The 16,435-nt window shown below is 43.1% G+C and overlaps 1 protein-coding gene across 1 annotated transcript in view; it reads right to left on the bottom strand.

Annotated features, from left to right (window-relative positions):
- The window catches only part of BLTP3A (bridge-like lipid transfer protein family member 3A), a 53,998-nt gene extending 37,569 nt beyond the window's left edge, over positions 1-16,429 (bottom strand). The window contains exon 1 of the mRNA XM_024765953.1: positions 16,268-16,429. Within this exon, the coding sequence (XP_024621721.1) occupies positions 16,268-16,311 (44 nt within the window). The 5' untranslated portion in view covers positions 16,312-16,429. The remainder of the gene's footprint in view (positions 1-16,267) is intronic.
- Positions 16,430-16,435: the final 6 nt, after the last annotated feature.

Below are 16,435 nucleotides of genomic sequence, written 5' to 3'. Positions count from 1 at the left end.
GCCCGTGCTCCACAACAAGAGAAGCCACCGCAATGAGAAGCCCCCTCACTGCAATGAAGAGTAGCCCCCACCTGCCTCAACTAGAGAAACCCCATGCGGAGCAACAAAGACCCAATGCAGCCAAAAATTAATTAATTAATTAATTTTTTAAAAGATGTTAGGTGAGACATTTCATTCTGTCTCGACTGTGTCATCTTTCTACTCAAGAACCTACAATGGGAATTCTGGAGAAATGGCTATAGCAGTGGCAATAGAGCTTTTTGATATATCTGAATCTCCATATAAAACCAGGACTAGATAGCAACTAAAAAACCCATGGATAACATTTAAAACAAAACTAGAAGATAAAGCATCCTCATAAACCCTCATACACAAGCAGGCAGGGAAAAAACATTAACAGCCACAAGACATGAATTCTATAAGCAGCTGTGCAGATCAACACAGAGGAAAACAATAGGGCATCAGACAGATCAGAGAACAGAAGAATCCCAAGATAACCAAGTACTCAGCGAAAAGCAATGTGGGCCAATTTGAGAATAGCAACTGAAACTGGAGGGATTTGGGGCAAGGGGCCCAAAGGAGCTGAAGCAATCTAACCCTATAAACTCATGGAACTAACCAAGGCTCCTTCCTAGGACAGGGTACTGCTGGGAGAGGAATCAAAACTGAGCAAGACAGAAATGAAGAAAAGAGATGGTCCAAATAAAAGTGGGGCGGGGGTGTTGGGGGGTAACAGACCAGGATATCTCAGAAAGCAAGCCATTATACTTTTTAAACACTATTTGAAACAGCAGAAGAGGGAGCTCTATGAGGTTAGAATATAAAACAGTAGCAGATTAATTATGGGCTTGTTAAGTAGGGTAAAGTGAAACCCCAGACCCTTACACCTACCTTTACTGATGTGACAAAAGAACACACAACCACTTACAGACTTGCCAAAGGGACTGAACCTGAATCTCATCACGCTACTGGGTCCAGCTGCTAATTTGCAGGAAATACAGAGGAAAACTGCTGAACTGCACCATAAGTGTGCAATCAGCAAAATCCAGGCCATGGGAAACTCTACAGATCAAGGGGCCTGGACATAAGCAATGCACACAGGCCCATCCTCTCCCTTTTCCACAGTCACTGTCTCGTCTTTGCTCATGTGCTCTTGCCACCCACTCCTTTTCCTGGAGCACCCTTATCACAATTTGCCATTCAAAGTCCAACTCCAGACTTCTCACTGAGGCTTTCTTTCCCTAACTGCTTGAACTCACATTAAACTCGTACCTTCTACATCCCTGGAATCTGTAACACACATTTAGGTCATAATCAGAGAGGGTCTTAGGGTGTTCTCTAATTTTCCCATGTGTAACTACTGCTGCACAATTAGATGTTGAGCCCTTTGATCAGGGGCTTAGTCTTAGCCATCCCTCCTAATAAAATGGTTCCCTGACAGGATGCTGGGCCTACATACCTCGTAGCTAACTGCCCTGTTGACTGACTACTCCCAGCTCCCTTCTCTCATCTTCCTGGCTGGATCAACTTAAGGCCATTGCCTCACAGCGTAACCCCCTCTCCTGTATGACAAGTTGTCTAGATGAATCTCACCCATATAAGTTCTCACTGTTGTTGCCTCACATAGCCACTATTTTCTACCCCAATAATGAATTCCATTTCTCCTTCCATCAGTAACTATACTTAGCCCTTACATATATTAGATGCTAATAGCTGACTTTAGAGTTATATGTTGTTTACCAGCTTTTTTTTCACACATATCCTTTCCTTTTACTAAGCTATGTTTTCAGTCTTTGTGGTTTTCCTTGGACCATAACATCATGACGGGCAAGAATTTTATCTTTACAATTTTCCCCTACAGTGACTAACATGGTATTCGGTTGGCCAAAAAGTTCATTCGGGTTTTTCAGTAAAGTGTTATGGAAAACCCGAACGAACTGTTTCGCCAACCCAATACTATGTAAAAGGGCTCTGTAACTATTTTTTAAATATAGTAAAAAAATTTTTAGAAGTTTATAAACACACAGTACTGTATGATATTAACAGGTACACAGAAAGGCACTGGCATGATAACAACAAATTCAGGGAAATGCTTACTCATGGGACAAGAGGAGGAGACCACAGCAAGTGTCACCTGTATGGACAATGCTTATTTCTCAAGTTGGGAGGTGACTGTATGGCTATTCATTATATCACTCTCTATACCTTTCAGTATGGCAAGTATTTCACAATAAATCTACCTAAGATTTCTATCAACGACCTACCGTATAAACTTCCTGTTGAGAGAGCTACTCCTCCCATGGGTCTCTCACACTCCTACATGTCTTGGTGGGTAAGAAAAACACAAAACACATGACCCTGACTGCTCCTTACCCAGGCCACTTCTCAGGATTCTGTTTGCAAAGCGTTTTGAGGGATGAAGTAATGTCCCCCTCCAGGGCAAAGAGCAGGCTTGTGTACCACGTACTATAAAAGCAATGGATTCCCCAAGCTCAATGTTCCACTCCTACAACACATGTACAGGCATCCATCGGGGCCTGTTCATACCACGCCCATGGGACCTGCGGGGGCAAGGGGAACTAGTGCAAACCTGTGTTTATGCTGCTTGCTGGGCCATGAGTAATAAAGTCCTTTGTCTCTGACCCAGGAGCCTCGTGCTCTGCCAGCAACCATGAACTGCAGCAGGCTGTTAGCTTCTAAATAGGATACAATAAAATCCCAGACCCTTACACATACTTTTACTGATTTTAATTCATTAAAAAAAAATTAATCAACATTTACTGAGTATGAGTCAATTTTATTCTAGGAACCAAAAGAACAAGTTTTCTATAATGGCTCCTATTCTCTGAAAACTAACTTGCCACAGAGGGAAAGAGAATTCTTCTTTTCCTGTAAAGAAGGGCCACCTACTAGGAAACAGTACTGGGTGTGAAAGGGAAAAGTGAACACCTTAAACACTTCCACTATGTCAAACAACAACAACAACTGAAAGTAAAGGAAGATACAGTGCACATCCCTGAGTAAACTGGAGGAAACACAGTCCTGAAGGAAGGAAAGGAAAGCAGAAGACAGAACTCAACGTTATTTGTAATCACTAGGTACCAGCAGGCTTTGTTTTTCAAGCCCCTTTTGTATCTAAAATATTACAATTATTTCCCCCCAGCAACCCTTCCTTTACTCTTTAAGTATTCAGGGAAGCCGCCTCAGCTCAGAAATGGGGGCAGGGCATCCATCAGAAGAATTAGTCTTAAAGATAATAATTTTTGAAGACATAAAATTAGTTTTGAGGACTGTGTGTCTCCCCTCTCCTCTGCACAGATTCTGATAAGACCCCACCTCCCCACCTCAGCTGAGAATCACTAAGATAAGCTACTTTTCCTTCTGATAAAAAGCTATTTTCAAGAAAAAAAAGTAATAGGTACTTTTTCAAGTATGTTTCTCTCTGAAAAAAAGAGGAACATACTTCAAATAAAATGAATAAGTTACACTGCTTATAGCACTGACATTCTCAGAGTGACTGTATTGAATAGGTAGCATACATCTAACTTCTATACTGTATTCTATGCAAAATCTAACTCTATTTACAGTTCCATATAAAATAAATGTCATTTTTCATTTTTTCAAGCCTTAAAAAAATAAAAAAGTATGACAACATTTTACTTTGTACCAGGCACTGAAAAGGAACTTAAACACATTATCTCAATTAGTCTTCGCAATATCCCAAATGAGGTATGCATCATTATCCCCATTTTAAAGAGGAAGAGCAATGGTTCTGATGAACCTAGGGGCAGGACAGGAATAAAGACGCAGACATAGAGAATGGACTTGAGGACACGAGGAGGGGGAAGGGTAAATTGGAACAACTGAGACAGTAGCATTGACATATATACACTACCAAATGTAAAACAGATAGCTAGTGGGAAGCAGCTGCATAGCACAGGGAGATCAGCTCGGTGCTTTGTGACCACCTAGAGGTGTGGGAGAGGGAGGGGATATGGGGATACATGTATACATATGGCTGATTCACTTTGTTATACAGCAGAAACTAACACAACATTGTAAAGCAATTATACTCCAATAAAGATGGTAAAAAAAATAAAGAAGAAGAACATGAGGCTCAGATGTGAAGTCATTTGCCCAAGGTGACAGGGCAGGAAGAGGCAGAGAAAAAGCATGAACCCAGCTCTGCTCACTGGACTGTCTTACTTCTAGTAACATTTTCACTCAGTAATATGTTCCTCTAAAACACATCTGGCACAGAATGAATTTATAAGCTATCTCAGAAATGGTTAGAGGACATCTTTTCCCTTTTACAACCTACCATGGACTGCTTAACCTGTATAAGAAGAATAAATCTGTTTGGGGGGGGTAAAGTTATAGTGTAACTCCATCAAAAACTTTTCTGCACTTCGCCAAACAAATCAGATTAATAAAATCTTTCTTAAGTATGCCCAGGGCTAAGTCACCACCATACCAGCAGTAATGCCCAGTCCCTACCAAGACACTGACAAGAGACCACACAGGTTACTGTGCCATCAGCTCAATGATCAAATATGCAAGTAAGTTAGTAAGTAATCATCAAAAACTGAACACACAAAACCAAGAGTTCTTTACTTATGCTCTAAGGACGGCTGACAGTACGGGCGGGTTATGCTGGACCACCACAGGCTGTTCTCCCATAACAGTAATAATGATATAACATGGATTTGCTTTTTAATTTATCAATTTACTTTTAGGAGTCAACAAAAAAATGGCTATTACCTTACCAGCTTCTCAAAAATGCAGTAAGGGGCTTCCCTGGTGGCGCAGTGGTTGGGGGTCCGCCTGCTGGTGCAGGGAGCACGGGTTCGTGCCCCGGCCTTGGGGGGATCTCGCGTGCCGCGAAGCGGCTGGGCCCGTGGGCCGTGGCCGCTGGGCCTGCGAGTCCGGAGCCTGTGCTCCGCAGCGAGAGAGGCCGCAGCGGTGAGAGGCCCGGGTAACGCAAAAAAAAAAAAAAAAAGACAAAAATGCAGTAAGAATTCCTCAACTGATTTTGTCCACATTTTATAATAACAAAGAATAGATGAAAAGGTGACCCATGGGGCCAGTCGTGGGGGAGGTTTGTGGAGGTCTACTCAACCAAAAAAACCACTGTCTGAGATCTAATCGGAAACCATCCAACAACCCCTGGTACAAATTTCGTTCAGCATTTGTGCTCCTAATAGAGGATGACATCACTGAGTCCAAGGGTGGCTGAAAAGGCTAATGGAAGCCTGCTATTTATTCCACTTCAAGAATGTGGGAAAACATTTTCTGGCCATCTGTTACTGTTACAGAGCATAGAAGCTAAGATGAAATCAAGATGGAAAAACAGATTTTGATCAGGTTTCATTTCTGCCAGAGAACTGCAATCTGCCAAAGAGACAACAGAGAAAGGCTCTCAGACATCTTTACATGTACCACAATGATGGGAAGTGAGAATTCTTAGATTTGCAGTCACAGAATTTCAGAGCTAGAAGGGATCTTAAATAATCACTTAGTCCAGGGACTTCCCTAGTGGTCCAGTGCTAAAGAATCCGCCTTCCAATGCAGGGGACCCGGGTTCGATCCCTGGTCAGGGAACTAAGATCCCACATGCCACAGGGCAACTAAGCCCCCGTGCCACAATTACTGAGCTCACGCACCTCAACGAGAGAGCCCGTGTGCTGCAAACTACAGAGCCCATGCACTCTGGAGCCTGCACACTTCAACTAGAGAGAAGCCCATGTGCCACAACGGAAGATCCCATGTACCACAACTAAGACCCAATGCAGCATGCATGCATGCATAAATAAGTAAATAGATAAACATAGTCTTTTTTTCACCTTCCATTTTTAAAGGACATTTTAGCTGGATATGGAATTCCAGGCTGAGTTTCTTCCTTTAAGCATTTTAAAGATACCATCCCATTGTCTTCTTGCCTCTTTCGTTACGGATGAGAAGTCAGCCATTAATTTATATCAATGTTCTCCTTTCTGTGATGAGGCATTTTTCTCTGGCTGCTTTCAAGTTTTTCTCTTTATCTTTAGTTTTCAGCAATGTAACTGTGATGTGCCTGGGGTGGTTTTCTTTGGATCTATCCTGCTTAGGGTTTACTGAGCTTCTTGGATTCAGTAAATCTGTTTTTCACCAAGCTTGAACATTTTTAGACATTATTTCTCCCACTCTCGCTCTGTTACAGCTCTTTTGAAATATTATTAACATACCATATATACATGCATTTAAAATGTACATTTTTTTAGTATATTCACATAGTTGTACAACCATAAGCTTAATCAATTTTCACTACCTCCCTCAAGGAAAAAAAAGCCATACCCTGCAGCTATCACCCCCAATCTCCCCATCCCTCCCAAAGCTAGACAACTGTCATTCTATTTTTTGTCTCTATAGATTTGCCTATTCTGGACATTTAATATAAATGGAATCGTACAATATGTGGTCTCTTGTGACTAGCTTCTTTCACTTAGCATACTGTTTTCAAAGTTCATCTATGTTGTAACATGAATTGGTACTTCATTATTTTTTATAGCTAAGAATATTCCATTGCATGAATATGTCACATTTTGTTTATCCATTCATCAGTTGATAGATATTTGGGTTATTTCCACTTAGAGAATATTATGAATAATGCTACTATGAAAGTGCAAGTACAGGACTTCCCTGGTGGTCCAGTGGTTAAGACTGCGCATTCCCAATGCAGGGGGCCCGGGGTTTGATCCCTGGTCAGGGAACTAGATCCCACATGCCTCAAATAAAAGTTCACATGCTGCAACTAAAGATTCCCCATGCTGCAACAAAGATCCCACGTGACGCAACTAAGACCCAGCACAGCCAAATAAAAAAATAAATATATATTTTTTTAAAAGCAAATACTGGGCTTCCCTGGTGGCACAGTGGTTGAGAGTCTGCCTGCCGATGCAGGGGACACGGGTTCATGCCCCGGTCCAGGAAGATCCCACATGCCATGGAGCAGCTGGGCCCATGAGCCATGGCCGCTGAGCCTGTGCGTCCGGAGCCTGTGCTCCGCAACAGGAGAGGCCACATCAGTGAGAGACCCACGTACCGCAAAAAAAAAAAGCAAATACAAGTTTTTTTGTGGACTTACAAATTTTATTTCTGTTAGACATACACTTAGGAGTAAAATTGCTGGGTCAAACAGTAACTGTTTTACTTTTTGAGGAACTGCCTATTTTCCAAAGTGGTTGTACCATTTTGCAATCCTACCAGCAGTATTTGAGAGTTCTAATTTCTCCACATCCTCACCATCACTTGTTATTATCTGTCTTTTTCATTATAGTCATCCTAGTAGCCACTGTGGTTTTTGGGGTTTTTTTAAACATCTTTATTGGAGTATAATTGCTTTACAATGGTATGTTAGTTTCTGATTTATAACAAAGTGAATCAGCTATACATATACATATATCCCCATATCTCCTGCCTCTTGTGTCTCCCTCCCACCCTCCTTATCCCACCCCTCTAGGTGGTTACAAAGCACCGAGCTGATTTCCCTGTGCTATGTGGCTGTTTCCCACTAGCTACCTATTTTACATTTGGTAGTGTAGATATGTCCATGCCACTCTCTCACTTCATCCCAGCTTAACCTTCCCCCTCCCTTTGTCCTCAAGTCCATTCTCTACATCTGCGACTTTATTCCTGTCCAGCCATTGTGGTTTTGATTTGCATTTCCTTGATGGTCTCATGATGTTGAACATCTTTTCATGTATTTATGGCCATGTCTATTCAGATACTCTGCCCATTTTTAAATTGGTTACTTGTATTTTTTTTATTATTTAGTTGTCAGCCATTATTCAGAAGTTTTTTGTCTTGTTTTAGTTATCTACTGCAGCATAACAAAGTACTCCTAGTGCCATAAAACAGTAAGCATTTTATTAAGCTCACACATTCCGTGCATTAGAAATCCATTCAAGGGATAACTAGGGTTGCTTTTCTCTGATTCATGATATCTGGGGCCTCATCTGGGAAGAGATGAATGGCTAGGAGCTGGGATTACCTGGAGCCCTCTTCATTCACATGGATGGGCCCTGAGCTGGAATGTCTCAAAGGCTGGGCTCAGCTGGGACTGTTGACTGCACACCTACATGTAGTTGCTTCGTGTAGCTTGGATGTCACTTCCACCCCCATTCAGTTGGTTACAAGAAAGCCACTAGGGCCAAGAGAATAACATGTAAGGTGAAAGATATCGTTGTAGCCATCTTTGGAAAGTATAATCCGCCATGTATCTTATCCTCTTTTCTCTCCTTCTAGGACTCCAGTTACACATATTTTAATATTGTTCCATAGGCTGAGACTCTGTTTTTGTTTTTCAATTTTTTCTGTTCTTCAGAGTAGATAATTCCTACTACTCTATTTTCAAGTTCACTGACCCTTTCTTTAGCCATTTCCAACCTGCTGTTGAGCAAGTCCAATAAATATTTCATTTCAGATACTGTACTTTTAAGTTCTAGATTTTATATTTGGTTCTTTTTATACTTTCCATTTCTCTGCTCACATTCTCCATTTGTTATCAAGTTTGCTTTAAAGTCCTTGTCTGATATTTATTACTACCAAGTTTATTTACTACTACCAAGTTTGCTTTAAAGTCCTTGTCCGATAATTCCAACATCTGAGTCATCTTGGGGTCATTTCTACTGACTGCCATTCTCTGGACAATGAGTCACATTTTCCTTTATTTCACATGTAGTCATTTATTATTGCATACTGGACATTATTGAGATTCTGGATTCTGTCAATCTTCCTTTGAAGAATTTTGTTCTGTTGGGCAATTAACTCAGCTAGATTCATACTCCAAACTCTGTCTTCCCTGTGGCGGACAGAAGCTGAATCTCAGCTCAATTCTTTCAGCTTTCAACCATTGCCTTTCCAGGCTCCATGGAGTCTTCCCCCATGCATATCAAGGATTAAAGCAGATTTTAGGGCTTTCCCTTCTTTTTTTTTTTTTTTATTATAATTGCAAATCTCTTTATTCTTTTTTTTTTCTTTTTGGCTGCATTGGGTCTTCATTGCTGCCCACGGGCTTTCTCTAGTTGCAGCGAGTGGGGGCTACTCTTTGTTGCAGGGCGCAGGCTTATCATTGCGGTGGCTTCCCTTGTTGTAGAGCATGGACTCTAGGTATGCGGCTTCAGTAGTTGCGGTGCATGGGCTCAGTAGTTGTGGCTTGTAGGCTCCGGAGCGCAGGCTCAGTAGTTGTGGCACACAGGCTTAGTTGCTCTGCAGCATGTGGTACCTTCCCAGACCAGGGATTGTAATGCAAAGGAGAGATACTCCTCTCACTGCTGTGGCCTCTCCCGTTTCGGAGCACAGGCTCCGGACGCGCAGGCTCGGCGGCCGTGGCTCACGGGCCCAGCCGCTCCGCAGCACGAGGGATCTTCCCAGACCGGGGCACGAACCCGTGTCCCCTGCATCAGCAGGCGGACTCTCAACCACTGCACCACCAGGGAAGCCCAGGCAGGCAGATTCTTAACCACTGTGCCACCAGGGAAGTCTGCTCCCTTCTTTCTGAGATTTATTCCCTCATTTTCCAGCCCCTCTTATAGCCCTGAACTCTACTCTCTGACTCCCCAAGCTAGTAAGACTGCAGACTTTTGCTTGAGTGCTAGCCATCACCCACCATGCAAACTGGGGAGTGTCCTCAGGCAAAAAGCTATATAAGTAAGAATCTTACCCAGTGCAGTTCCCATCTTTCAAGTTCCCTGTCAGTTTCTGCCTCATTTGGTCACTTTCCAAAGTCTTCCAGTTGTTGCTTTTTACATACTACCCAGAGTTCGTAATTGTTACATGAGGGAGGGTTAGGTCAATATAAGATACTCCTATATTATTAGAAGTAGAACCCTTTTCTACCTCTGTCAAGCCAGTTCCTCAAATGAAGTGAGTTCCTGAACACTGCAGCCCCTTCTTTCGCTCAGGTTAAAAAACAGAAATTTCAAAAAAAGAGACACAGAGAGAGAAGAAAGAAAAACAGATTTCTCTTAGAAAAGGGAAATGCATATTTTCAGCTCTGCCTGGGAAAGCACTACACCAGATGGCATGAGGAAGTCAGCTTGAATGAACTTAGCCTATCCCTATCTGGATTGTCTACATTTCAGAACTCGCCAACTTTCAAATGACCCATATATACTACTGCCCAGACCCCTGCTGCCCAGACCCCTGCCCCATCCTCAGTGCCACTGCAACAAAAACCACTTTTGGAAAATAAAAAACAAACTTGGAGCTTCCAGAGTATCTGTGGATTGAGGAGCTATGAAAGTAAGAGTAGCTTAGGGGAGCTGACCCTGTAGGACATATTATGAATTAGAGTTGATCTAGTTAGAATAGCATTCCTGCTCCCAAATATGTTCTCTATTCCTCCCCTTGAGCTGGGTGAAATCATATATCCTGTTATTTTGACAGGGAGCAAAGCATCACATCTATTCCAAGCAAGAAATGTTATGGGTTAATGGTTACAAATTACCCTAATTATTTTCATTGAACCTCCCAATTTGAACATTTCTCCAAAAAGATCTGTTTTCAAGGTTCTGACATTTGCTTGTGACTCAAATTTACAAATAAATCAGAATTTGAAAATTAAACAGAGGCAAAAATAAAGTGGCCATCTGGTTTACCACAGATGAAGTAAAGAAATTTTCAAAACATACGCATCAGAATGACTATTGTAAAGCAATTATACTCCAATAAAGATGTTAAAAAAATAAAAATTTAAAAAAATAAAAAAATAATAATAATTAAAAAAAAGAATGACTAAAATGAAAAAGATAAAAAATACCAAGTGTTGGCAAGGATATAGAGCAACCAGAACTCTCATACATTTCTGGTGGAAGTGCAAATTGGTACAGCCACTTTGGAAAACTGTTTGGTAATATCTATTAAAATTTCACATATACATATCCCACAACCCAGAAATTCCACTCTTAGGTATATCCCCAACCAATATGTATACATTTGTTCACCAAAGGACGTGTACTAGAATGTTTCTAACAGCACTATTCAGCATAGCCCTAAACTGGGAAACTATCCAAATGTCCATCAATAGTAAAATGTATAAATGCATTTAGGTATATTCACATAATAGAACACTAGACAGCAATGAAAATGAAAAATCTACAAACTGATACAACAGAGATTAACCTCACAAAAATAATGTTGAACTAAAGAAGCCAGACATGAAAGCATACATTCTGTGATTCCATTTATATAAATTACAAAAAAAGACAAAACTAATCTTTGCTGTTAGAAATCAGGACAGTGGCTACCCTTTGGTAGAGGTACTGATGGGAGGAGACACAAGGGTGTTTCTTGGTGCTGGTAATATTCTCTTCCTCCACGTGGGTGCTGGCAGCAGGAGTATGTTCAGTAGATGAGAAGCATTAGAGCAGCAGAGTGATTAAGGAGCCCAGCTCTGGGGACTTCCCTGGTGGTGCAGTGGTTAAGAATCTGCCTGCCAATGCAGGGGACATGGGTTCGATCCCTGGTCCAGGAAGATCCCACATGCCGCAGAGCAACTAATCCCGTGTGCCACACTACTGAGCCTGCACTCTAGAGCCTGCACTCCGCAACTACTGAGCCTGTGTGCTGCAACTTCTGAAGCCCGCGTGCCTAGAGCCCATGCTCTGCAACAAGAGAAGCCACTGCAATGAGAAGCCCATGCACTGCAACAAAGAGTAGCCCCCACTCACTGCAACTAGAGAAAGCCTGTGCACAGCAACGAAGACCCAAAGCAACCAAAAATAAATAATAAATAAAATTTTAAAAAATAAATAAAATAAAACAGATGATTAATAAGGCATTTAAAAAAAAAAAAAAAGGAGCCTGGCTCTGGAATGGGAGTGACTGCGTTAGAATCTCAGTTCCATCACTTACTAGTTATGATTTGCGGCAAGTTATTTAACTTCTCTGTGCCTCATTTCTTCATCGATAAAATGGGCCTAATGTTTCCTTCACAGGGTTAGTCTGAGGATTAAATCATCATAAGACTTGTAAAATGCTTATTCTGAAGCAACGCAACAAGATGAGGAAGGAAACAAATACATCTATGATTGCACTATTGCCGGAAAATGCACAAAATAATTATTGGGGAAATGAAGATGACAATCAGTAAAGTCTAGTATAAAGGGGCGTGATCTGGAAGCTGAGACTAGGCCTAGAAACCTTCACCTAAACAGACCCTGGGCAAGCAGGGCAAGCCTCTCTGAGCCTGCAGCTCCCAGCAGTCCACCAGAGGCTGGCCCAGTGATCTCTCCAGGATGATGAGTATAAACGAGTGGAGGCACTGATCAGAAATGGAGAGGGCTGAGCTCACAGTCAGGCTCTCTTATTCTCTGAAAGGACTCTGAAATCTTCTAAGCCTCTGAATTTCACCTAATGCTTATGTTTTTTAAATATCTATCATGTCTATCAGCCATGTCTTTGTCACTCGGGGTCACATTTCCCACAGCCATTCTGAGTAAATAATTCATACTTCTGATGGGTTTCTAAAAGAGCCAGTTGGATTAGTTGCTGTCACCCATACCACGGAAGTGTATTCTCTGGCCATGTGATAATAGCTACTCTTTATTAAACGCTACTTCCACGCCAGGCACTATAATAAATACTTTATCCCCAATTCTCAAAAAATTCTGCAAAGCACGTAGTATTCTTCCTTATTCTCATCCTTTACAGACAAGAAAACTAAGGCTCAGAAAGGCTGCCCTGTTCATTAAGTGGCAGAGCTGGAAGGTGAATCTAGCTTGTCTGGCTCCAGAAAAAACGCTCTTTTCCTGAGCCATAGTCCCTTAACTCACTTTACAATCTATCATATTTCTTCTTACTTGTATAACAAAAGGTCTTAGCTAAGGTGTTCTAAAACAAGAATAATCTAATTTGGTGAAAAATCAATTTTGGATATTTTTTAAATGTTTACTTTTGTTTCTAAGTAAAGGTCTCCTCCTGGGTTTATTTAAATGAATACTGTACATTGAAGCTATTTGTATTAAACAGCAGTTATCCAAACCATAGGTTAAAGCCCTTAGAAGAGATTTATACTTCTTTCCTCCTGAATCCCCAGTGCCCAGATCAGTGCTTGGCCTAGAGAAGACACTTAACAAAAGTATCTTGAACATCACCTCCTTCAAATCTTGTTTACCAAAATACTCTACTAACAAGTAGGATGCATTCCAACAAGAAACTTTAGTACCTGAAACTTCATGACCAAAATTAAAAATAATATGCAAGTCACTGGGATATCCTTCCTGCTATAGGATACTCTTCAGTCAAGCGGCACTGTCATCATCAACAAGTAATTATTAAACACCTATAAATATTTACTTAATATAGTAACCCAGTACCCCTTCTCCTCTCTCCTTCCCCATCAGGTTTGGCAAGACATAGAAGCTATAGTTCCCCTCCAGGCAGGCCGGCCTCTGTACGTGTAGTAGAGACAATACAAAGACACAAATGTCACATGTGATTAAGGCAGATTTTCCGAGTTAAACCAACAGAAAGGCCTCAGGAGTTTGACCTTTCCCCCAGTTAGACCCATGTCCTAGCACTTTTCCAGGAGCCCTGAAATTGCAGCCCTGAATAACCTTCTCCCCCCACCTCCTCAGTCAACCACACAACCCTGAGGAAACAAGAAATTTCTCCCAATGTCTGTCATACCTATTCCTAATTCATCTAAAAGAGATACTTTGTTCACTAAGGATTCACTGAATGTGTCAGCATATACTATTAAAATTTTTCTTTAAAAACTCTATCTTCATAGAGGGTGCACAGAATATGAGTGCCCTATGGAGAAAGTATACCAGAATTAGAAAGGTGGGTTCTATTTCTCTACCTTTTTTTTTGGCCGGGCCACGGGGCTTGTGGGATCCTAGTTTCCGGACTAGGGATTGAACCGGGCCCTTGACAGTGAAAGCGCTGAGTCCTGACCACTGGACCGCCAGGGAACTCCCTCTATTTCTCTACCTTACCTTCCACTGCAACTTAGGCAAGTCATTTATCCTCCTAGGCTTTACCTTCCTCAGCCATAAAATGAGAGATTGAACTAGTCAAGTATTATTCAGGGCATTCACTCAAGATGCCTTATGGGGTTAAGGCATGTGCTTTAAGGGGTTCTTAACCCTCCCCCCCCCCGCCAGGGAACTTATATAAAAAATTACTTGTTTGTGTATGTGGATTTTTCTGGAGAAGTCTATGGCTTATATCAAATTGTCACACAAGTTGTGGCCCCCAAAATAGCCATATCTCATGTTTTATTGAGCACTTACTATGTGCTAGGCACTGTACCAAGCCCTTGTGTATTAACTCATATAACCCTCACAATAACCCTTTGGGTTAGATACTATTATTATCCTCATTTTACAGTTAAAGAAAGTAAACTAAAAGGACTTCCCTGGCGGTCCTGTGGTTAAGACTTCACCTTCCAGTGCAGGGGTGAGGGTTCAATCCCTGGTGAGGGAGCTAGGATCCCCCATGCCTGGGGCCAAAGAACCAAAACATAAAATAGAAGCAATATTGTAACAAACTCAATAAAGACTTTAAAAAAGAAAAAAAGAAAGAAACCAGAAAGAGCCTGGGCTTTTAAACACAGTGCTATGTTAGGTAAGGTCATCTCTAAACTTTAAAATTCTCTGATTCTGTGTTCACTCAAATTAATGGTTTTCCTTTAGTTAAATTTTGTCTCATTTCACAATCATTAGTCCTACACATAAGTCTTTACACAGAACAACCAAATTTATGGAACACCCAAATGAATGTTACCTGAAAAACAATATACTAGGGAGTTAGTTAACCAAGTAAAAGGTCCAAAGGCACTTTCCAGCTCCAGCCTCCAACCTGCTTTTACTTTTAAAACATGGTATGGTGATTAACCAAAAGATGTATCTGAATCTAATGACTAATTAAAGTCGAAAATCAAAGTAACAGTAAATTGGCCAGTGTCTGCCAGAAAAGGAGATGCAGTGACAGGAACAGTGTCTCACACACCACTCACCAAGGCAATGAGAAGACCAGGAAAGACACATGAGTGCAAGGTCTTGGGTCCCACGTTGACTGGCTTCTCCCCCTACTCACACCTCCTGAAAACCACTGACCACTGTGGAGCCAAGGACTGGATCACTCTCCACGTGACAGACAACGGCTGTCTAAAGATATTAAGGTATCACCAAGCCCCGCTTGGAATAAGGAGTGAAAACGAACTGAAAGGCTAGCTTCCAATTTTTGTGGACACCAGTTCTGACAACCTGCAATCGTAATCAGGGGTCAGCAGTCACCCAATTACACCTGAATTGTTTTGCCTGTCACCTGGCTCGGGTCCAAATGACTTGAGGGACATCACATTGCTTAATAAATGACTGCAAAGTAGAAGTGGGCGTTGTTAGCTCTTTTCACAGGCTGTCAAAAAACCTCCACATCTTAAAGGGAAGGTTGTTGAAACTTTATGCCCAACTCTCTTGGCCCTACTCCATTTAGTCTATATAAGGAGAAGAGAAGCAAAGGAAGGAGAAAGGAGATCAGAGGAACGGCCCTGGGTGCAAGGATTAGCTTTTTCAAGGGTGATGCAACAGGGTCAGCCAGACGATGAAGAGGAGGAGCTGGGTGCTTCTTGGAAGGCGAAACCAGTGTCGGGGTTGGGAATCTGAACGGAATATGGGTTACGCGGGACTGGGTGACAGGGTTATTTAGAAGGGGCCGGGGAAGAAGGATCTAGCCCGGAGCAGAACTAGGAAGAGGAAGGCCGGGGTGGCGGTGGTGGGCGGGTCAAGAGGCGGGCAGACGGCCCCGAGGGAGGGGCAGCGGGTCCTCAGCCGAGAGGAAACACAGCAGGGCGGGCAGGAAAGGATGGAAACCGCGGGGTCCACGGAGTGACTGGCAGAGGGCCCAGGGGGCATGCAAGGGAGGACGGGGTGACCTGCCCGGCGGTGTGGGAACTGAGGGTGCGCGCAGCCGGTCGGGAGACCCTTGGGGTCGGGAGAACCGGGGGGCTGTTAGGCTGGGGAGGAGAGCCTGGGCTCCCGCGCAAGGGCAGGGGCGCCGGGTCCCGGAGGGCCCAGGGCCAGGGAAGAGCAGAGTGGTGACAACGTTCGGGGCCACCGGAGCGGGGAGGCGGCCATCCGGCTCGAGTTGAGGCAGGGATCGCCGCCGAGTCCCGGCCCGGGCTGAGGAGAGGGAGGCCGGCCAGGAGCACGGCGTCAGGGAGGAGGGTCGAAGGGGGAGAGGAAGGGCCCGGGACCGCTGGGGCCGGCGCTGGTGCTCTCACCGGGACAGGTGCTTCAGGATCTGCTTCTTAATGAGCCCGGCCATGCCGGAGCCGCGGCCCGCGTGGAAGGAAGGCGGGCAGCTGTGTTCTCCTCTGCCGCCGAGAAGAGGCGGCCCCTCACCTCGCCGCGGCGCGGGGACCGGACGCCGCCGCCACAGCTGCCGCCAT

This window comes from Neophocaena asiaeorientalis, unplaced genomic scaffold (assembly GCF_003031525.2).
Source record: "Neophocaena asiaeorientalis asiaeorientalis breed wild unplaced genomic scaffold, Neophocaena_asiaeorientalis_V1.1 scaffold46, whole genome shotgun sequence".
In the NCBI taxonomy this organism is placed as follows: domain Eukaryota; kingdom Metazoa; phylum Chordata; class Mammalia; order Artiodactyla; family Phocoenidae; genus Neophocaena; species Neophocaena asiaeorientalis.
Note: the sequence above shows the minus strand (reverse complement) of the source record. Positions and strands in the feature narration are given on the sequence as shown.